Below are 20,095 nucleotides of genomic sequence, written 5' to 3'. Positions count from 1 at the left end.
CCCTCGGACATGCTTTGCTCACCCTCCACCCCCATCTCTCCTGCAGCGTTTGAAAAATGCCACAAAGCCAAGCAGAGACTGGGGCCCTGCCCTCCTGGAGCACCGGACTGGGCGCTATGCCCCCCCAATACTGCCCTCCCCTGAAGACGGGCTGGAGGCCCAGCCGCTGCACCCGGACAAGGCCCAGATCCCCTTGGTGGGCAGCAACGGCTCCAGCCGTCTGCAGGACTCCCGGATATGAGTGCAGCTGCGGGGAGTGCCCCGCCCCGCCCTGTGCTCCCGCCACAGAGACTGGGGGCAGCCGGCAGGTGTCACTGCCTGCCCCCACCGCGCCCGGACCAGGGCCGCTGCTGTCACCTTGGCCACCACTGCTAGCGCGGTCATTTGTGCTCGTGTCCCCAGTGTTTACAGGTCCTCTGGATGCCAAGATAGAAGCTGGGGGAATGGGGAAGGGAGGAGGCAGGGTTGCTGTGTTGGGGGGGGGGCGGCAAAGCACTTTGAAGGGGTCTCAGGCCAGGTCCCCAGAGGCCTACTGCGCTTTATGTGGCCTCTGATGCCCCCACACTCTGCCCTGAGCTGAGGTTCTGGGTGGACCCCTCATCTGTCCCTGTCCTTGGGCTTCCAGCCTCCTGTCCAGTGTTCCTGCCCTCGGAGCAGATCCCAGGCCCTGCCCAGGCAAATTGGGGTCTTCCTTCCGGGGGCAGGGTGAAGGGTGGGGGCTGTGCAGCGTTACTCATCAGGCTGTGCCACCCAGCCTTGTTTATCTGTGCAATTATTTTTGTAAAAATTGTCTTATCTGTGGTTGCCACTCCCTTGCCCCCAGCCTCAGGCCTAATCTGTCTTCCAGGCCTGCCTGCACCTCACTCGGCTGCTCTGGGGTTTCCCAGCCTTGTCCCGGCCCGCAGAGGCCCGTGACTCAGCAGCCTGCCCAAAGCACTAGTTTCTGGGGGTCAGGGGCAGAGTGCTGCTCAGCAGGAGGTTTGAGCCCAGAGCCCTGGGGAAGGGACCCTACACGACAGCCCCTTGCCCTCCTTCCACCAGGCTAACGGCCCAGTCTTCCCAAATCAGGCTGCCCTTGTTCGTGTGCCAAACGGCTCCAGCCCACGTGCACCATCCCCTCTCCGGAGCCAGAGCTCCTCCTCCCAAGCCCCGGAGTGTCCATTTGTCCATCCTCTGTGCCCCTCTGTGCAGTGACAGCCCCGGCAGAGCTGCCCCTAATTTTCTGTAGCAATAACGGTGCACCACCCACCCCTGCCCGTCCACGCACCACTAGGATTTTAAAGTCCATAGATTTTAATGAAATTTCTATTCCTGTCTCTGAGCTGCCAATGTGCTTTGTCTGGGTGCCCCGGAAAGACAGAAGTGGGGGCTGGGATGAGACCTCTGCACGGTCTGCACTCATCATCAGGCCAGTCCAGAGGCCTTGGAGAAGAAAGGCCGACAGCTGTGATGGCCAGGACCTAATACCAGGGCCTTGGCAAGGGGGTGGGGCGAGGGTCAGACAGACGGACAGCCTTGGGGTCCTATCCAAGACCAGATCTGAAGCAGGTTGGGCCATGGCAACTGAGAAGTGGCAGTAGCAGCTAGGGTGAGTTCCAGTAGAAGCCAAAGCCGCCTTTGTGCCCAGCCCATCAGGTGGGGGGCTGGGGCACTGCACTGGACATTGAGGTGGAAGCTGGCCTTCTGGGGCTGCACTGAAGCTTCCGTCCCCAGCGGTGGGTGGCAGCCAGGCCTTGAGGCCTGTGTTCCAGAGGAGGAGCAGGTAGGTATCTCTGGAGAGGCCTGGCCCAAACTCCAGCAGCTCCACGGAGGTAAGGTGAGGGTCTGAGGCCCTGGCTGGAGGACTCCAAGGGCTGCTGCCTGAAAGAGGAGTAGCCATTAAGGGCCATAGCTGGACCCTTAGCCCACCCTGTCCAGCAGCCTAGCTGCTCTGGCTTACCTGTGGCTCGGGGCGATGCAGGAAGGCCTCAGAGGTGCCTGCAGCTCCTGTTGCATGGCCGCCTTCTGTTCCTTTAGTTCTGGAGGAGAGGCCCATCTCAGACACAGCTCTCCTAAGGGTACGCCTAGGAGCGGGGCAGGGAGGAGGCTGGGTTCTCAGGGGTCTGCTCAGACTCCTCACCTGCCAGGGTGGGCTCTAGGGCTGCTCTAGAGGGCTGGGATGGCCCTGTGTGCTCCTCTTCCAGGCAGCGCTGTAGGGAGAGCTGGCTCAGTGAGGAGAGTTCTCCTCACTGAGCAGGGGTGGGATAGGGCAGGGGAGAATGCAGAAGCCAAGCCTCCTTGGCAGGGTCCAGGCACCACCTGAGGATAGCCAGGGAACACTAGACCCTCTGAAAAGCCCAGTTTAGCAAGGTAGTGGCTGGCCTAGACCCAGACTTAGGGAAGGGAAGAAGACAAAAGACTGGAGAGCAAACCAAGCAGGTTACTCTAGGGCTCCTCCAGAATCTTGGACTTCTGTATTCACACACACAAAAAGTGCACCCACAAGAAATGGTCACGGGGCTCACGTAGCCTTCATATGCATGTACACACACAGACACACACGCACGTGGGCTTACACACCAGGTGACGGGTGGCTGGACCTACACTCAGTAGAAAGGCTGGGGGCTCAGGGGAACCCAGAGCTTCGGCTCACCTGCAGAATAGGGATCTCCCTCTCCAAGGTGTGACACTCCTCCTCCAGGAGGCCCCTGGGATGCGTGGAAGTGCAGCAGCCAGAAGCAGTGCCAAAGGGCAGGGTCTCAGCAAACCCTCCAGACGGCCCCAAACTCCAGCATCACTGGGAGCCCCTCCAGGCCCTCCCTTCTCAGCCCACCTTGCCCTCTGCTGCCCAGCAGCCTTCCAGCCCCTGCCAAGCCTCCTCCTGGGCAGAATGTGTCCTCTCCTTGCATGCCTCCCAGCACCCACCCCATCAGGCACCATTATTTCTTCTGTGCCACCACACTGGGCCTGCAACCCCTCTGGCCTTCATTCTCCCCCACATCATGGCCCTCCCCTTGCTTAAAACTCTTCTGTGGTCTTCCACCACCCCAACTCAGGATAAAAATCTTTGGTCCATGCCCCAGACTGGCATTCCTGCGTACCTGCTTCCTGGCAGCAACCTCACCAGCCCTGCAACAACCTGCCCTTCCCACCTTTCAGCCTGTTCTCGTGGCTCCCCTCCCCCACCCGGGTATGCTGCCCCCCTTTCCTCTCTCACCATCCCAGCACTTCATCTGCCCAGCTTCATGTCTCCAGCCCCACTACCCACTCGGGGGTCTCACCGCAGGTGTCCGGCAATCTGATCGATGTTGAACATGTTCAGTTGGTCCTTGATGACACTGAGGTCCCTGTGACAGCTGCTGGGAGATGAAGTCAATATCACGCTCTCCATGTTGCCTCACCCGAGGCCTTTAGGACACAAATGCCACTTCTCCTAGATGATTTGTGTCTTTTCTTACAACAGCAATATTGTATGGTGTGAAGAGGAGGAGTCCTGGAGTCTGGGTTTGCAAATAGGCTCTTTGCCCACTCCTGGGCAAATCGATGATTCTTTCTGAGCTTTAGCGTCCTCGACTGCAACATGGGAACATCACCCACCTCACCAGCATGTGTGAGAATTAAAAATGAGTTGCTGCCATTCACTTCTTATGAACACGCCTCAGCTCACTTATCTCATTCACTCCCCAGCCCTCTCTAGTCCAGCCCCACCCCCCCATTCTGTAAGCCTGAAGAACACGTGATTACTGGACAGTCACCTTCTTCAAGATGCTTTGCCTGCCCCCCAGGCTTGGCAGGTGTCTGCAGGGCTTCTGCAGCCCTCATGTGCTCATGCCCACCACAAGTGGCTGTAGGAGTGTCCGGCCCCAGACCGGGACTCCTGCATGGAGCCAGACGGGACCCACCAATTAGCTGGGGCCCTCCTGCCAGGCAGGGACAGCGCCCTCCCCTCCTATGACCGCTTTACCTGCGTTCACCAGCTCCCATCTGGAATATCTCCTGTGCTGGAAAATCACACCTGGACTCCTCCAAGGCAAAGCGCAGGACCCTGGGGCTGTACTGGACCCAAGCCTGGGCCTGGTCCCTGCAGAAGGTGCACAGGAAGGAAACGCAGAGGCTCCTTTCGGGAAGCCACAGGAAAGGCAACCCTGTCCCCCTGTCAGGTGCAGGGCTAGTTCATCTGAGTGAGGGGACCTGGGCCCAACCCCAGATCTGAGGCTCCCACCTGCCCTCATAGATGGCTTTCTGGCGGAGACCTTGGAGCAGCTGCCGTAGTTCCTGGCGCACGAGGTCTCTTAGCAAGGGCGATGGTGCCAGAAGGGAGGAGGCACCTGAGGTACGGCAGGAGCCAGGGGTTTGGGGGGATCGAGCTTCTTCGAGCAGAGACCGTAACATCACTACCTGCAAGAACTAAGACACCTTGCGACTGCGTAGGGAAGTGGCGGAGGTGAGAACGGCCTGTATGGGGCTGTATGAGGAATGGGGGGAAAGGGAGAGCCAAACGGGAGAGGACTGGTGGACTGTGAGATCTGGCAGGATCTCGAATTACCCGGCAGAGCCAGGAACCCGGGGGAGCCGGGGAAATCACCGGAGAGGCGGCACGGACCTGGGTGTGACCCACCTTCCCACTCGCCCCACCTCTGCCCGCAGCTCCAGGCTCAGGTCCACCGTCGTCTCCCCCAGAATCCTCTTCACTTCGGGCAGCTCCGGGAGCGGAACGTGCTCCTCTACCAGACCCCAAATCGATGGGGAGTCCCCCGGCATGGCCAGACAGTGACAAGTCCGGCCCTGCGGGACACCCGGTCTGAGCGGCGGAGCCAGGCCACGCCCACCACCCCTCCGGACTTCACAGGCCACGCCCCTACGCTGTCGCGCTCGCCGGCCTCCTCCCCAAAACACCATTGTTCTGCCACCAGGACCCACAGCCGAATTACCCGATCTGCAGTCGCCGGCTTCTGGCTGACTCTCGGGGGCGCCGCGGTGCCTGACCACGGCCCGCAGGAGACGGGCAGTGGCGACCAGGGCCTTAGCCCCGCCTCTTCCGTGAGGCTGTCACCCGGGAAACCGTGCCGCGGCTCCAGGCCCCGCCCCCTCCACTCCCAGCCTGGAAGGCGGCACCCCGCTCGCCGCGAATTCGACCCACAGCTGATAGGTGATTTTGGAGTCCGAACCATCCACAAGGTCTTGACCCCAGATGCTTTGGGTTCATCTCTGTCCACTTTCAGCTTCGGGACAGGTGGAAGAATTGAGAAATTTGAACCCACTCATTTATCACTTCGTTGCCTCTTCTGGCTCAGAGGCAGGGCAGAGTAAACGTTTCTCCTTAGAACTGGGTGAGTCTAGTGAGCACTGCTTGGAGGGGCCTCGTTGGGGTGGGGGCGGACAACCCGGACTAGACCGACAGGTTGGGCCATGCGCCCTCCCACAACACACCCAGGGTCTACATCCACGGACCCAGATTCCCATCCCCAAACAGACAGAGGGGCTGCTCCATTCACGTTTTTTACTAAAGCACCCACACAAGTTTCTGTGCAATATACAAACACAAGCCGGCCCTGGGACTACTGCCTTCTCTCTGAGACAGGCAGGTGGGAAGCAGACTGACTGACCCAAGCCCCACCTGCCACCCATGCAAAGCCCAACCCCAAGATCCCGGGCAGTAACACAGCACCCCCTCTGGTCCCCTCCTCGGGCTGCTCCTCAGCAGGGGGCCGCCAGAGTTTGCCCCCTACAATGTTGAATGAAAAAGGTTTCCCCTCCCCTGGGAGCAAGGGGGTTCCCCAGGTCTGAGAAGTCCCCCTGGAAGTGGCACTGCCCCCTAGTCATACCTCCCATTCTTCCAGGCCCGAGAGGACTCAAGGGAGGGGAAACTGAGGCACAGAGAGGTGGAGTGACCTAGCCCAGGCCACTCGGTGAGGCAGTGCAGGGGCTGGCCCGACCCTGACAGTGGGAGGGGCTGGGGAGGGGGGACAAGGAGGGCTGACCCCAGGGGGCCACACTTGAGGGGCCTGCTCAGGAGGGAAGGCCCCCAGAGTGGGTTCTGAAACTTCCAGGTGCAGCTGGGGGGGCCTATTGAAGACCCTCAGAAAACAGAGCCCAGAGTCTCAGTCATGGGGCATCCCCCGCGGACAGTCACCAGCCAGGCTGTAGGTCAGTCCTCTGGCCAGCAATCCTCGGCACAGGAGACTTTGGCCTTTAGTGTCAGCCCCGAGGGGGCCACGATGGGGGCCGCCCGATGTCCACCGTGATGTTGGTGAACAGCGGCTGCCGAGACACCTCCAGCACCTGATACCGCACCGACCCGATGCCGTCCCGCTTCATGGTCAGCTTCGTGTTTTGAATCTTGGTAAACCTAGAGAGGATGGGAAGGAGTCCGGATCAGGGCTGACCGCCAAGCCCGGTGTCTCCAGAGCCAAGGTTCAAGCTATTCTGGCTTCTGCTGGGGGTGACTCAGTTCTCCTTGCCACCCCTCTACCTGCTCAGAGCCCTTTTGCTCTTGCATCTGCCCTCAAAACAGAGATCTTACCCCCTTGGGTCCAGAATTGCGACATCCTCACCAATTTTCATCTCAGACCTTCCTTCGAAGCTTTGGACCCAGGCATGAGGCATCTCAGAGGCCCCTGAAATGTGCTGAGCCCTGCATGCATCAGCTGCACCATCTTTACCCCCCAAACCCATCGTCTCTGCTCATCCTTCCCTCACTCCTACTCCACCTATTGACTGACCAGTCCCCACGTGCCAGGCTCTACTCTGAGCAGCAGGAACACAGCCATGACCAGGACACAAGGTCCTTCCTCTCCTGGCAAGTCTATGCCACTAGGGGAGACAGGTAACTCACAAAGAACACACCAGAATGCTAAGGGACATAGGAGAGGGAGACCAAGAAGACACAGGGAAGGGGTGAGTATGCGACAAGCTGCGAGCAGGAGGGGGAACATTCCAGGCAGAGGTAACAGCACCTGCTGACCTAAACTGGGAATGAGCATTTGCACAGCTGAGTGACTAGAGGCTAACAGGCCAAGGGAAGAAACAGGTAAGATTGGCTTGGAGGTTACAGCATGTACGGGCAGGGCTCTGTACGTCACAGGCAGCAGTTTTTTCAATTCTGTGAGTGAGAAGATACCAAGGGATTTTTTGCCCAGTTTAGGGGGCGAGGGGGACATGAGACATGAACTACAGAAGGGAGAGGGGGAGCAGGGAGACCATCGAGAAGTCACTTCAGTAGTCCAAGCACAGGAAGGGGTAGTAAAGGGAAAAGTGGGGGGGGCTCAGATACGTTTGGGGGCTGGCACCGATATGACTTACTGATGGCTGGGACGTAGAGGGTGAGGGGAAGGGGAAAGCAGGAGAACTCCTAGATCTGAGGCAAAAGCAGCCAGGTGGATGACACCACCACCCACAGAGTACCTTTAATCAGAATGTCTTGCTGTCTTGCCTTTCCCCATCCAAAGCAGACATCACTAATTGATGACGGCTATTCCTGAAACAACCAAGCTTCTGGCCAGTGCTTCTAGCGGAGCCCCACCCCATGCCCATCCCAACTGTTTGTCCTCCTGGTCTTTCTGAGCTGGCTCAGTTCCCTCTCTGTGGCCACCCGACCGAGCACTCCCTCTCAGATGCTCTGAGGCCTCTCGTACCAGTCTTTTGTCCCTTCCCTGCTCACCACAATTTTTATCTGAACTGCTTTTTTATCAGCTCCCTGGGAACACAGTGCTTTGTGCTCCTGCTTCAGAGCAACGCTCCCCACCCCCCGGGGCCCCACCCCAGTCAGTGCAGCTCTCTCCCACTCTCACACCCTGGGTTCAGGGCAGGACCGCCCTGCTGTCCCAGCTAGGATGCAGCAGCCTCACACCCAGCATAGCCCCGTGCCCCACTGATTCCTTCCCGCTGGTCGGCTTCCTTCCAGCTCCACCCAGCAGCTCTGCCAGCCCTTCACCTTCTTCAAGCTCCAAGGGGATCCTTCCAAGACCAATTCTGATCTTGCCCCATCCCTGTGTAAAGTCCCTGTGGACTCTCAGCGTAACCCATGCATGTTCATTTTCCCAACTCCTACATCTATTATTTCCTTTTATTCAACTGGCCCCCTCCATTGGCCTGGTGAATTCAGCACTGTGCCCAAGGTAGGTGTGTGACAAATATTTGTTGAATGAACAACTCTTGTCAAACTCCAGTTGACTATTGCACCCTCCAGGAAGCCTCCCACTGTCCCTCTGCCAGGACAGCACCTTGCCCAGACCCCCTGTGCTGCAACTGCCTGACTGCTCTCCTAAGGATGGTCTCCACGTGGGACATCTGGCTCTGGGCCCTCCTTGCCCACAAGGCCTGCACCCTACAGTCCCTGAAGTGCCAGGAATGCCCTTCTCCCTATTGCACACGCCCTCGGGCACCTCTGCCAGCACCAGACACCAGACACTGCAACATCCTCGGGAATGGGGCTGCCTACTCCAGTCTCAGAGGGGTTGGCACTGTCCGTCCAATCCCCGCCTACACGCCCAGGGCTCAGGCCACCTTTCTTGGGCCCGGGTCCAAGAGCTGAGCCCAGTGCCTGCTGTCTCTCATCCTATCTGCCCTGGCACAAGTGAGACCTGCGAGGACACTGATGGGAATGCAACCTACTTGGTGATGATGTGAGCCCTGCCTTTACATTTTAGTCACCTCTAGGAATCAGGGCAGGGTGAGCGCTGTCTGGTGTGGGGCTGAGCGGTGGGTGGGGAACAGGGATCACAGGTGCTGATTCATCTCTACGGGTCTAAAGTCAGGGGTCTTGTGGTCACGATCACGTCTGGGGACCCACAGCACTGGGGGTCACTCAAGGGAGTAAAGGGCTAGGGGCCCTTGCGGTCACCTTTGAGGGTTGGGCTCATTATGCTTGTCCCGGTCATGCTTGATCATGCGGTAGCGGCCGATGCGGACGTCTGGGCGTGAGATCTTCATCCCGGTCAGGGATATCCTAGAGATGGGGACAGACAGCCTGGAGCAGGTACCAGGAAGGGCCAGGTGTCCCACCCCATCTGTGCTGTCTCCTTTCATGTACCCGGTCTACTCCCCACCTGTCCCCACTCACCGGTTGAAGATGTCGTCATCCTCACCTCCCCAGCCCCAGTACTCGTTGGGGAAGCCATTGATTCTCAGAAACTGGGCTTTGCTCAGGCCCGACACGCCTCCAAAGTAGCCAGCATAGGGCAGTCTATTGGGCGGGAGGACAAGTGTCAGTGAGGGGCTGGAGGGGGCTCCGGACAGAGGACAGAGGTGGGGTCAGGGAGAGTGTGCCCCGGGCCAGGAGCAGGGGCCACTGGGGCTGGGAGTCAGGGCCTGGGTGGGTGGGGAAGGTGGGGTCAGGGGTTCAGCTGAAAAGGAAACTCTCACCGGAAGCCGAACTTGTCCATGGCAATGGCAAAGTGGCGGGGCTGGTCGCCGCAGCGGTACAGGTTGCGGTCATCCATGGGGACCAGGTCCACGTCGCTGAAAATGAAGCAGTCGTAGGTGGCGTCCTCCTTCAGTGCCTCCAGGAAGCCCACGTTGAGCAGCTTGGCCCGGTTGAAGGTGTCCTCACCATGCTGGGGTGGGTGGAGAGGACAGGTCAGCCCGGGCCTGTGACGGGCACGCATCTGCCACTTTACCACTGCCCAGAGCAGCTCCCGCTGGCCAGCACTGCCCATCCCCCAGCCCCTGCGTGGCTCCTGCTGGCCCCTGGGATCAAGTCCTGCTCCTCACACTGGTCCGGGCCTTCCAAGTCCTTTCACGACCTAGCTCTAGCCTCCTCTCCGGCCGCTGCCCTCCACACCGAGGCCCGGCTCCACTGCACTCCTCAGTGGCCCCAGCACGTGCCAGGCTCTTTCTTGCCTTGGCCTTGCTGTCCGAAGTTGACCCTGCTCGGGATGCTCCCCTTCACTTGTCAAACCCATGTCCAGAAGGCCTCCTCGACCAAACCTCCTGCCACAGAACCATTATCCAACCACCCGTGCATTTCCTGTACACAGCGCCCACTGAAACTGATTTAGAGCTCCCACTTCCATCATTCATTCCCTCAAGTGTGCCCACAGCCCTGTTCTTTGTGCCAGGTGTCTCCTCTGTGCCACTGGGGATCCTGGAGATGAGCAGCCCCGAGCCCACCACCTCCCTACTGAGCGCGGTCCCAAAGTCAGATGAACAATGAAGGCCCCCAAAGGTCGGTGTCTGAGATGCAGACCCCGCGTGGGGACTGAGCTACTGAGCCCCAGCCGCCTGTCCCCTCTGGCTCATTTGGATCTATATCCGACTCCCAGCAGAGCCTCTGAGACCAGGACAAGGGGTTAGGACCAAGCTAGGCTCACTTGTCCCAACAAAATGACAGCCACAGGTACTACAGACAGCAGTGGTCCAGGGAGCCTGGGGCCTCAACCTATGGTCCCGGGCTGAAGCCAGAGAGGCTGCTGCAGAGGGCGCCTTTGAGTGGCCCTTCCAGAAGGAGAGAAGGAACAACGACCCTTCTCCTCCACCAGCCAGCCTGGGCCCGAGGCGGTGGCAGCTGCTCCCAGGGAACCTGCGCTGCCCTCCCCGTCCTCTTTCCTCCTTTCCCTGCATCTTCTCTCCCACCAGCCCTTGGAGTGCTCGCCCATTAATTCCTGGCTCATCAGAACCTCTGACCAGCCAGGAGCCAAGGGCTCTCCCCATCGCCCATAAGCAGCTCAGTCCTCTCCCCTCTGGACCTCCCTCCAGCCACCACCCTACCTTTCGCCGCCCCTTGTAAGCCAGCTTTGTGTTTTGTTTTTTTTAAGGAGTCGTCTCCAACTGCCTACTTCCATTTTTCAAATCTGATTCCTTCTTCAACCCACTGCAATCTGCTTCCGCCCCCACTATGCCCCTGAAATGGCTCTCGCTGGGCCCACCTTGTTGCTAAATCCACTGGACGCTTCTTGGGCCACATCCTCCCTTACTCCCCCAGCAGTGCTCACACGCCTGCCACGCCTCCTCCCGACACTTATTCCTGGGCTTCCAGGGTGCCGCACTCTCCTGGGTCTCCTCATACCCCTCTTGCCAACCCCGGCAGCCTCTGTGGCAAGCTCTCTCCTTGTCCACCCATCCCTTGCACACGGGCTTTCTCCCCTCAGGGCCCACGCTCCCGGGCAGGTTGGCAGGTGTTGGTTCAGGGACTGTCTGCATACCTGTGGCTGCCAGACCCCTCTCTCCAGCTCGCACCTCACTCCTCAGTTGACTCGTTGGTCCAGCTGCTGGCTAGTCACTTCCCCCAGGTACTCAGACTCATCACATGCAGAAAGGGACTCAGAGTCTGGTCCAGCTCCATTTCCATCTTGCTCACAGGCGCAGCCATTGGCACAGCGAAAGGCCAAGAGAGGAGCCCTCGCACCGCCCCAGCGTCTCCCTTTCCTGACTCCCCAGCGCCTGTGCCGCATCGTTCCCTGCAACCCACAGCCACTGCCCAACTCACATGCACGGTCACCGTTTCTTACTCAGCATCCCAGACCCACCCCACTGGTCGCCTTGCCTCTGGCCTCCTCCTCCCATTGCATTCTCCACAGGCAATCGGAACAACCTTTCTATAAGCTAACATGCACTCTATTGCCCCCTTAGAACCTTACAGTGTGCCCCCCACCTTCGCACCAAATTTCAAGTGCCTAGCATGCCTCCTAAGACCCTTCTGGACTGGCCCCATCAGCTCCCCCAGCTTCCTCTTTGTCACCCATTGTTCATTTTGGACCCCACACCTGCGCCAGCAATTCCGGAACAGGCGAGACTAGTTCTCTTGCTGAGGCCTGCGGCCTGCAGGCCCTCTGCCAGCTGATGCCTATCCATCCCTCAGTACCTATCTCAACCGTCGCTTCCAAGCCCAGGGCCGGACCAGGCCTTTCAGTGTTCCCACAGCCCCCTGTTCTAACTCCAGGCACATGCCATCCTCCTGGAGTCTACAGCGACCCACGCCCAAGTCTGGGAGTTCTCTGTGGGGATGAGGGCCCAAATCAGATCCCCCCTAGGGCCCAGCAGGCAGCCTGGCCAGGCCCATGGCAGGGCTCGGACAGTGAGCTGAGTTCCTGGCCTTCAGCTGTGGCCAGCGCTGAAGGCAGACTTCATCCCTCTCTCCAGGCCACCTCTTCCTCCCCCCGGGCCTCCTCATCGCCTCAGCACCAGCAAACCCCGGCCCTCTAGCATCATGGGGTGGCGCCCACTGAACATAGACTAGGGCCATGCACACATCTGCCAGAGTGTGTGCCGACACACACACACACACACACACACGTACTCTCCTTCGAGCCCTCACAAACCTTCCTATGTGCACACTGGCATACACGCACCCCCACAGGTAATGCACATACCCACAGGAACATGGGCAGACAAGCACCCACGAACACCCCAAACCCACACCCGCCATGGGATCCACACCCACAGCTGCTCATGGGTCCCCTGGCAGCCAGTGCCCAGCCTGGGGGTCAGAGACTGCACACCTGGTTGATGACGTAGATGCCGTAGCGCAGTCGCTGCCGCCTCAGGATAGGGTGCAGGTAGTGGAGCCAGTAGCGCAGGTGGTGCTCCCGGTGCCGGAAGGGGATGATGACTGCCACCGTCTGGGCTGGGACGCAGTCGGGCGGTGTGTAGCGGCCACCCAGGAGCACCCCGGGGTTCTCCCTCTGCACCCGCTCCAGGGGCATGGGTGAGGTGAACTCAATCAGCAGTCGACCCACTGCAGGTGGGACAGTGGCAGGAATCAGGCCTTCATCAGAGTCAGAGTCACCAGTCCTCCCCTTGGGGGGGTGGGCAAGGGAACCCGAGGAACAGCCCTCCTAAGACAGACCTGTACCCTTGGTACTCCCACTGGTCAAGACTCCGTTCCCCCAGTCAAAATGGTTAGGTCCTCTGCCTACCCCTAGAGGCAGACCCTACCCTGCAGGCTCACCAAGACCAGGTGGCGAGTCAGGACAGGGTGGCAGGATGGGAGCTGTGGGGCCAGGCCGGACGCTGGGGGCTTCCGGGAGCCCGGAGCTGGGGGCTGTGGTGTTGGGCCGGGAGCAGTTGGTGCTGCTGCTGGCAGCTGGGTGAAGGACTCGGGCAGGGCCTCGGGCACTGAAGCGGCTGAAGAAGGCCAGATGCTGGGCGTAGACATCAAAGTAGAGGATGACAGCCACGAGAAAGTGCAGCAGGCAGAGAAGGAGCACGGCTTTGCAGACGCGCTCCAGCGTGCCCCCCAGCAGTCTGCTCATCCCGCAGGCGGCCTCTGGCCCACCCAATGGGCTCAGGCATCCGGCTGCTGGCCTGAGCGAGGCAGGAAAGAAACCAACACGGCAGGTCAGGGCCAGACAGACAAGGCCACCCACCCACCTCCTGCCCGCTGCGCACACCCCCATGGCCCTGCCTCCTCACACTTACCTGCTTACACCTCTGATACTCATGGACTCACATGCTACCTGCAAATAGACACACACACACACAGTCTCTGGAAACTACCTACTCACACACCTTCACACACCTGAGTACTTACCTCACTGACACACACCCTCACACTCAGGTACAGGCCCTTATTGCATGACTTTGTACACACACACACACCATGTACTCCCAGGAACATGAACATGTGACCTTTGACCACACTGGTGCCTACCTAAACATGGAAACACATGTACCTACAGACCCACATGTGTACCGGTGCCCCAGAGAACAGACACCACACAGGGCGGCAGCCTCACCCCAGGACTCATGTTCCGGGGCAGGGGCACCATTCACAGAGCTCTGTTCTCAGGACCTCACTCAGTCCTCCCAGGAGCTCACTGCGCAGTGTTTGGTCAAACAGGGCCCAGGGGCAAGCAGGCCAGGCCAGTGAGAGCCAGGCTGGAAAGTGGCCCTCGGCATCCAGGTGGCCCAATATGGGCAAAGTGTTTATGGGATCCCTTCCCTCTGGAGCAAAAGGTCAAAGTAGGGGGTGGAGCACAAGACGCCCCTCCCCAAACAGCTCAAGGAACTCTCTGGGGCTGCCCAGCACCACTGGCTCTGACTCCCAGAGCTGAGAGGCTTGAGCACTGGGGACAGAGGCCCGGCACTCAGCGTGGAAGGAAGGGGCCCGCCTGGGCCGCAGCCCCGGCTGTGGGTCCAAGGGAGCAGCAGCACTTCCGCGGCCACTTCCAGCAGAGCTTCAGGGAGCAGAGGGGGTCTCACAGACGCACAGTATCGCAGGGCCATACAGACACTCTGGGGCCCAGCTATAGTCACCTGTACCCGGAAACAGAGAACTACCTACAGACACACCCAGATGGCCGTAACAGTACCACAGACGAGTTACAGACTCACAAACAAAGCCGCTGGACCTGCACTTACACAGCCATACCTACAGTCTCCCAAGCACCTCACAACAGCCGGCTGCACGTGCAAACATTCCCACCCCTCCTCGGGGTGGGGGTTATGGGTCGGGCTGACCGCCCGGGCAGTGAGGTAGGTTTGGACAGGACTGGAAGGCTGAGCCGCCTGGACACGTGGCATCCCGAGATCGGGGGGACAGCCAAGCCCTGGAGGGTGTGGAGCCTGAGGGTGGGGGGCGTGGATGTGCGATAGGGGCCGAGGCAAGAAGAAACGTGAGGGAGCGCCTCCCCGCGCCCGGAGGCCCGGGCGAGCAGGAACAACAAAGGAGGCCGGCCGGGGGCGGGCAGAGGAGCCCGGGGGGAGCCCAGGGATGGGGGTGGGGTGGGGTAATGCAAGGCCAAGGTCTGGCCGCTATCGCCTCTCACCGGGTGCTGGGCGGGGATCGCGTGCGGGTTCTGGGATCTCGGGGCCCTGGGCTGGGGGCCACTCGCGCCCCCCTCTCACCCGGCGCTCAACGCTGGGCGCCGCTCCAGCTGGGGCTGGCTTCCCGGCTCCGGCGGCTGCAGACGGCTCCGTCCCCCATGGCCCGGCCCCGCCGCCTCCCGCCACCCGNTCCGATCTGGTGGGGTGGGGTAATGCAAGGCCAGGGTCTGGCCGCTATCGCCTCTCACCGGGTGCTGGGCGGGGATCGCGGGCGGGTTCTGGGATCTCGGGGCCCTGGGCTGGGGGCCACTCGCGCCCCCCTTTCACCCGGCGCTCAACGCTGGGCGCCGCTCCAGCTGGGGCTGGCTTCCCGGCTCCGGCGGCTGCAGACGGCTCCGTCCCCCATGGCCCGGCCCCGCCGCCTCCCGCCACCCGGTCAGCGGCCCCCACGGCCCCCGGGCCGCCTCTCGCCGCCGCGGCGGGCCATGGTGCGGAGCCGCCCCGGGAGGCAGGGCGGGGCCGGGCGGCCGGGCAGACCCACGGACCCGCGGGCCGATGGACCACAGTGCTGCCACCTCCCTCCCGCTCTACGGTGCCTCGGAGAGGCAGGCCTGCCTGGCGCGTCCGCGCGCGCGCGCGCGCGCCCCCCGCCTCCTGCGCGCCTGCATCCGCCGCGCGCCTCCGAGGTCCGCCCCTGCCCGCGGCCGAGCGCAGCGAGGGAACGGAGGTGGTACAGAACCGGAGGGGCGGAAGAAATGGGTCGGGCTCACCCAAAGGGTTGAGTACGAGGTCCGAACCGGAGAGCGCATGGATAGATGAAGCCCATCACGGAGGAGCAGGGTCTGGGGTGGACCTCAAACTCCACCAAAGAGCCGGGTGACTAGGTTAGGGATTTGGCAACGCACTGATGGGAGCATTATTGTAAGATCTGCCGGGGGCCAGCAGAACGGGCGCAGGTGGGCGCTGGTCGGACAGGTCAAAGGTGTGGACAAGTTTGTGGCTGGGGCTTATAGGGTAACACGAAGTTGGGTTAGATTGGCCGTGGACAGGAGCAGCAGTGGCTGGACAAGACCCTGGGGACAAGGGATCAAATTAAGTCACTGGAGGGGGAGGTTTCTGAGACCCGCAGAAGCAAAAGAGCTTCAAGCCCCACTAGGGTCCAGTGGCAGATGCTTGAGGGTAGGGCTAGATCAGTAGATATGGCCAGTTTGAGTTTTGCAGACAGAACTCCAAGGACATGGGGCTGGGAGAACACTCTCCCCCTACCCATACATAAACACCTGGGGCCACAGCTACATGCCCCAACTCCCTCATGCCCTTCAACAGATGTTCAGAGGTACAGAGTCCTCAGCCCAGCACCCTTCCCACCCCAGCCAGCTCTGTCCAGAGAGGAGACAGTATGTATGAGTGGCAAGGGGCTGGCACCAGGTGAGGCCTATAGGCCTGTTTACACTTAGGCAAAAGGTGGTGAAGGAGGGCAAGAGAATTGACACTGTCCCAGACAAATACCACATTTATTTCACAAACACTGCAAAGACAGGTTGGAGTGGAGGTGGGGCACAGGTGCGCAGCTGCAGAGTCATCAGCAGTCCACTCCCCACACTGAGGATCCAGTCAGGCAGTGCCTCCCAGTCAACAGGCAGCGAGAAGTGAGTGCAAGGGAGGGCTCAGAACACTAAGCCCTGTTAAAGGGACACAGCCCCAGCTGTCCCAGGAAAACCACAAATAAATAAGAGTGGGGCACGGCCCCACCCACGCAGAGCGTCTAGTCACCCATCTTCACTTTGGAGGTCTGCAAAAGAAAGAACAGGAAAAATCAGGCAGGGACAGAGGAGCAGGTAAGATGGTGACAGTTGACAGAGGACCAGAACTAACAAATCATGGTGGGATGAACAGATGACAACAGATGGGTGAATGAACCAGAATGGACACAGGGACACACACAGATGGACAGGGACAGCCAGACAACCACAGGCTGTGGGACAGAGAGATAGACATATGGACAGTACCAGTCACCAAGAATCAGCCCAGCCAGATACCCACAGTCACACTCAGACCCTCAGGCTGGTCCTTGGTCACAAACTCACACACTGTCGGACAGATGAGACACACAACTCAGATGTGCTATCGTCTTCACAGGCACACGCAGGCCCTGCTGACCACCATCAAACACACTAGGACAGACTGATTTGAATACAGACAAGATCCCAACCCAAGGAAACAAAGTAACAGAACAAGAGACAGACTAAATTAAACATACAGATACAAAGCAACAAGGAAAAAACAGGACAGTGTATTTCAAGATTAGAAACAAAATTAAATTGAAAGCTTCGAAAGGGGGAAACCAGGCCATGGAATGAGATGGTGAGTCCGTCGGGGGCTCTGTGGTTGCAGGTGGAGAAGGGAGCACCGCAGCAGCTCCTCTGGGAGGGGGGGGTGAAGCTGGGTTAGGGATGTGGACAGAACCCCCCCGCCCCGGATTCAGCACCTGAAGGATGGCCACGATGACCCCAAAGAGCCCGATGGCACTGCCGAAGATCTCCACAATGAGGACCTTCACGAAGNCACACACTGTCGGACAGATGAGACACACAACTCAGATGTGCTATCGTCTTCACAGGCACACGCAGGCCCTGCTGACCACCATCAAACACACTAGGACAGACTGATTTGAATACAGACAAGATCCCAACCCAAGGAAACAAAGTAACAGAACAAGAGACAGACTAAATTAAACATACAGATACAAAGCAACAAGGAAAAAACAGGACAGTGTATTTCAAGATTAGAAACAAAATTAAATTGAAAGCTTCGAAAGGGGGAAACCAGGCCATGGAATGAGATGGTGAGTCCGTCGGGGGCTCTGTGGTTGCAGGTGGAGAAGGGAGCACCGCAGCAGCTCCTCTGGGAGGGGGGGGTGAAGCTGGGTTAGGGATGTGGACAGAACCCCCCCGCCCCAGATTCAGCACCTGAAGGATGGCCACGATGACCCCAAAGAGCCCGATGGCACTGCCGAAGATCTCCACAATGAGGACCTTCACAAAGAGGCTGGGGTTCTGCGCATCAGCGAGGGCAGCTCCACTGCCCACAATGCCCACGCACACTCCACAGAAGAGGTTCGACAGGCCCACTGTGAGGCCAGCTCCAAACATGGAGTAGCCTGGGGGAACGGAAAGGGAGCACTGAGGCCAATACCAGCCAATGGTGCAAAGCAGGCCAAAGTAGGTGACAATATCAAAATGAGGCAGCTAAACTGGGGGGTGGGAGGGGGGAAGCAGACACCCTAGCTTTTGGCCTTTATGCACCAACCTACCTGCATGATAGTTTCGATGGCCAATGGCTTTGGGGTCAGTGGCACTGAAAGGCTGAGGGAGGCAGAGAAGCAATCAGAACCCACCCTCTACGCCCCTCTGCCTTCTCCAAGCAATGTCCTAATGCACTGGAATAGATGCCCAGCCCCTTGGTCCTCCGTACCTCGGCCATGTTGCTGATAACAATTGCCATGATGATGCCATAGATAGCCACGGCCTCACAGAAGATGATGCTGGTGAAGGTGGCAAAGGGGGTGGAGAGGAGAAACAGATAAGAAAGAAACCAACATGCCTCCTCACAGAGTCCCCAACCAGCTGGCACACTACCCTATCAGGAGGCTGGCCAGGAAGAGACTGCCAGGTCAAACGAACAGGCCGCTCCCAATGTGGCGGGTGCTGACTGTGGGCCTCTACCTTACCTGACCAAGTTCTTGGTCTTGATCCTGGGGGCCTTCACCCCTCCCCCAATGATGGAGGAGCCAGTAATATAGATGCCCCTGAAAAGACAAGAAACTAGTGACCAGAGGCCAACCTTGTCAGTGTCCTCAAGGTGACTAAGGGCCCGATGACACCGCCTGCCATGACTCACCACCCCAACACTCACCACGCTGCCCCAACCACAGAGAGGGAGATAGCTAGGCCGATGCCCAGGTTTGACCACATGAAGGGGGAAGTCTCTGTCAAGAACCTGGCGTGGAGAAAGGGACGAAAGCAATTCAGCCTCGATGGACTCATCTCCCCACACCTGCGACCCCACCGGTGCTGGTTGCTCAAACAAGGAATTTCATGTCTCCCAAGCCGCTGGGGATGGGGTGGAGGAGGGGGCTCAAATCAGAGAGGGCAGGCTGCAGAGAGGCAGCTCCTAGGGGAATCCTCTCCCCGCCCTCCCTTACCATGCCACATCAAAGCGGAAGCCCAGGCCAAAAATGGTGTAGCAGATTCCTGCAGCAGTGAGAAAAAAAGGCGTTAGGTACAGGCAGGCCTTTGTGGAGGTAGCCCATCATCAGCTGGGCTGCAGCCTCACGGTCTCATTTGGGAGCTTCTCTTTAGAGAGCAGCCCCGAAGTCCAGGGGCAGTTCTCAGGCTGCCCACTACCGCTCCCCGCCAGGAAGGCACGCCAGCCTACATGGAAGCCTCTGCTCAGGCCTCCACGGCCTGCCACTCCCTCGGTAACGTCTCACTCAGGGTTGCCCTTCCTGGACCGGGCGTTTCCCGGGCAGCACGGGCAGAACTGAGCACCCAGGAGGAAGGGCGAGGAGGGGAGCTCTGGCCAGATTGCACCGGATCCCGCCAGCCCAGTCTGCGCCGATCTTTACCCAACAAGCTGGGGGCGGGGCCGAGGGGGAGCTGAAGGACGGGGTTGGGGGGGAAATAGAGGAACTAGAGTGGCGGGCTGCGGAGCAAGAGGGATGACAGCCGCGAGACGGGAGCGAGGCGGGAGGACAGAAAGCGACCAGGGCTGCTTCCGAGGCCCCCACCTACCCCCGCCCGCGCCCTTCCTCAAGCAGCTGGAGATCCGGGTCTCCTCTGTCGGGGTCAGAGCCCCCGAGAGGCGTGAGGCAAGTCCCGGAGCCCAGGGTACAGAGCCCGCAATGGAGCCCAGTATTCCTGGGACCCCACGCCCCCCGATGGGCTCCAGACCGACCAGCTCGGCCCCGAAGCCGGCCCCGCCCGCCAGGGCCCGGCCTCACCCACGACGATCATGCAGGCCCAGAAGGCCACGAAGACCCCGGAGTAGAGGAGCGCCAGCCCCGTCATGGCGGCAACGACGGCGGGGCACGGGTCGGTGGGGACAGAGCAAAAACCACGTCCCTGCGTCCACTGTCCGCCCCGCAGTCGGTCTGTCCGCCCCGCACCGTCACCTGACTCGCCCACGTGACGGGCAGGCACCACCACGTGATCCCGGGCCCGGCCCAGCGACCCTCGTACTCGGCGACGCAGGAACTCCAGGCGCTGAGGCTTGTGGTTGTTGTAGTCTCGCGCTTTGGAAGAGGCTCCGGCGGAACTTCCGGGCCCTGCGACCTTTCATCGACTCCAAGGCCGTGTTCTCATCCCCGACACTCCACCCTGCTTTACACCCGAGTCTGCTCGTGAGCCTCCCC

At 60.0% G+C, this 20,095-nt stretch overlaps 4 protein-coding genes across 18 annotated transcripts in view; 1 reads left to right on the top strand and 3 right to left on the bottom strand.

Moving 5' to 3' along the window:
* The window catches only part of SLC6A9 (solute carrier family 6 member 9), a 47,218-nt gene extending 45,902 nt beyond the window's left edge, over window positions 1-1,316 (top strand). For all 5 annotated transcript variants that reach the window (XM_037069580.1, XM_037069577.1, XM_037069578.1 and 2 more), the window contains one exon: window positions 47-1,316. In XM_037069580.1, coding sequence (XP_036925475.1) covers window positions 47-241 — 195 coding nt within the window. In that variant the 3' untranslated portion in view covers window positions 242-1,316. The remainder of the gene's footprint in view (window positions 1-46) is intronic.
* CCDC24 (coiled-coil domain containing 24) lies at window positions 1,276-5,019 on the bottom strand. 5 transcript variants are annotated; one of them, XM_037069583.1, is made up of 9 exons: window positions 4,911-5,019; window positions 4,615-4,764; window positions 4,202-4,377; window positions 3,944-4,060; window positions 3,261-3,338; window positions 2,633-2,687; window positions 2,120-2,189; window positions 1,940-2,018; window positions 1,276-1,860 (listed from the first exon to the last, which is right to left on the bottom strand). In XM_037069583.1, exons 2-9 carry the CDS (start codon window positions 4,738-4,740, stop codon window positions 1,632-1,634), a joined length of 930 nt encoding a protein of 309 aa, XP_036925478.1. In that variant the 5' UTR covers window positions 4,741-4,764; window positions 4,911-5,019; the 3' UTR covers window positions 1,276-1,631. The 5 variants fall into 5 exon arrangements, with proteins under 5 accessions (XP_036925478.1, XP_036925476.1, XP_036925477.1 ...); XM_037069581.1 differs by lacking the exon at window positions 4,911-5,019 and having other exon boundaries at window positions 4,615-4,902; XM_037069582.1 differs by lacking the exon at window positions 4,911-5,019 and having other exon boundaries at window positions 3,261-3,335; window positions 4,615-4,902.
* A 443-nt stretch (window positions 5,020-5,462) lies between these two features.
* B4GALT2 (beta-1,4-galactosyltransferase 2) lies at window positions 5,463-15,289 on the bottom strand. 6 transcript variants are annotated; one of them, XM_037069634.1, is made up of 9 exons: window positions 15,105-15,289; window positions 14,764-14,858; window positions 13,336-13,373; window positions 12,866-13,221; window positions 12,417-12,652; window positions 9,343-9,533; window positions 9,041-9,163; window positions 8,822-8,926; window positions 5,463-6,328 (listed from the first exon to the last, which is right to left on the bottom strand). In XM_037069634.1, the coding sequence occupies exons 3-9, from the start codon at window positions 13,356-13,358 to the stop codon at window positions 6,178-6,180; spliced, it is 1,185 nt and encodes a 394-aa protein (XP_036925529.1). In that variant the 5' UTR covers window positions 13,359-13,373; window positions 14,764-14,858; window positions 15,105-15,289; the 3' UTR covers window positions 5,463-6,177. The 6 variants fall into 6 exon arrangements, with proteins under 6 accessions (XP_036925529.1, XP_036925525.1, XP_036925530.1 ...); XM_037069630.1 differs by lacking the exon at window positions 14,764-14,858 and having other exon boundaries at window positions 14,931-15,289; XM_037069635.1 differs by lacking the exon at window positions 13,336-13,373 and having other exon boundaries at window positions 15,105-15,265.
* Window positions 15,290-16,177: 888 nt separating this feature from the next.
* On the bottom strand, window positions 16,178-19,878 carry ATP6V0B (ATPase H+ transporting V0 subunit b). 2 transcript variants are annotated; one of them, XM_037069628.1, is made up of 9 exons: window positions 19,685-19,878; window positions 18,887-18,935; window positions 18,598-18,681; window positions 18,413-18,490; window positions 18,157-18,226; window positions 17,996-18,047; window positions 17,718-17,842; window positions 17,171-17,236; window positions 16,178-16,474 (listed from the first exon to the last, which is right to left on the bottom strand). In XM_037069628.1, exons 1-9 carry the CDS (start codon window positions 19,749-19,751, stop codon window positions 16,448-16,450), a joined length of 618 nt encoding a protein of 205 aa, XP_036925523.1. In that variant the 5' UTR covers window positions 19,752-19,878; the 3' UTR covers window positions 16,178-16,447. The 2 variants fall into 2 exon arrangements, with proteins under 2 accessions (XP_036925523.1, XP_036925524.1); XM_037069629.1 differs by lacking the exon at window positions 17,171-17,236 and having other exon boundaries at window positions 17,652-17,842; window positions 19,685-19,751.
* Between the last annotated feature and the right edge of the window lie 217 nt (window positions 19,879-20,095).

Source organism: Sturnira hondurensis, unplaced genomic scaffold (assembly GCF_014824575.4).
Source record: "Sturnira hondurensis isolate 20B ecotype Veracruz unplaced genomic scaffold, ASM1482457v3 Scaffold0018725, whole genome shotgun sequence".
Taxonomy (NCBI): Eukaryota; Metazoa; Chordata; class Mammalia; order Chiroptera; family Phyllostomidae; genus Sturnira; species Sturnira hondurensis.
This window is presented reverse-complemented; position numbering and strand designations above follow the sequence as displayed.

What these genes read in the sequence shown, in the direction of transcription:
- CCDC24 (XM_037069581.1), bottom strand. Translation starts at nt 4,878, where the DNA reads ATGGTGTTTTGGGGAGGAGGCCGGCGAGCGCGACAGCGTAGGGGCGTG. An exon ending in CCTAGAGCCCACCCTGGCAG is followed by an intron (nt 2,019 to 2,119) that starts GTGAGGAGTCTG and finishes CCTCTCCTCCAG; the next exon opens with AACTAAAGGAACAGAAGGCG. An exon ending in TGCATCGCCCCGAGCCACAG is followed by an intron (nt 1,861 to 1,939) that starts GTAAGCCAGAGC and finishes CTCCTCTTTCAG; the next exon opens with GCAGCAGCCCTTGGAGTCCT.
- B4GALT2 (XM_037069630.1), bottom strand. Translation starts at nt 13,358, where the DNA reads ATGAGTATCAGAGGTGTAAGCAG. An exon ending in ATGGACAAGTTCGGCTTCCG is followed by an intron (nt 9,164 to 9,342) that starts GTGAGAGTTTCC and finishes CCCGCCCAATAG; the next exon opens with ACTGCCCTATGCTGGCTACT. An exon ending in AATGAGCCCAACCCTCAAAG is followed by an intron (nt 6,329 to 8,821) that starts GTGACCGCAAGG and finishes CATCCTCTCTAG; the next exon opens with GTTTACCAAGATTCAAAACA.
- ATP6V0B (XM_037069628.1), bottom strand. Translation starts at nt 19,751, where the DNA reads ATGACGGGGCTGGCGCTCCTCTACTCCGGGGTCTTCGTGGCCTTCTGG. An exon ending in AAGACCAAGAACTTGGTCAG is followed by an intron (nt 18,227 to 18,412) that starts GTAAGGTAGAGG and finishes CACCTTCACCAG; the next exon opens with CATCATCTTCTGTGAGGCCG. An exon ending in TCATCGTGGCCATCCTTCAG is followed by an intron (nt 16,475 to 17,170) that starts GTGCTGAATCCG and finishes TTTCTTTTGCAG; the next exon opens with ACCTCCAAAGTGAAGATGGG.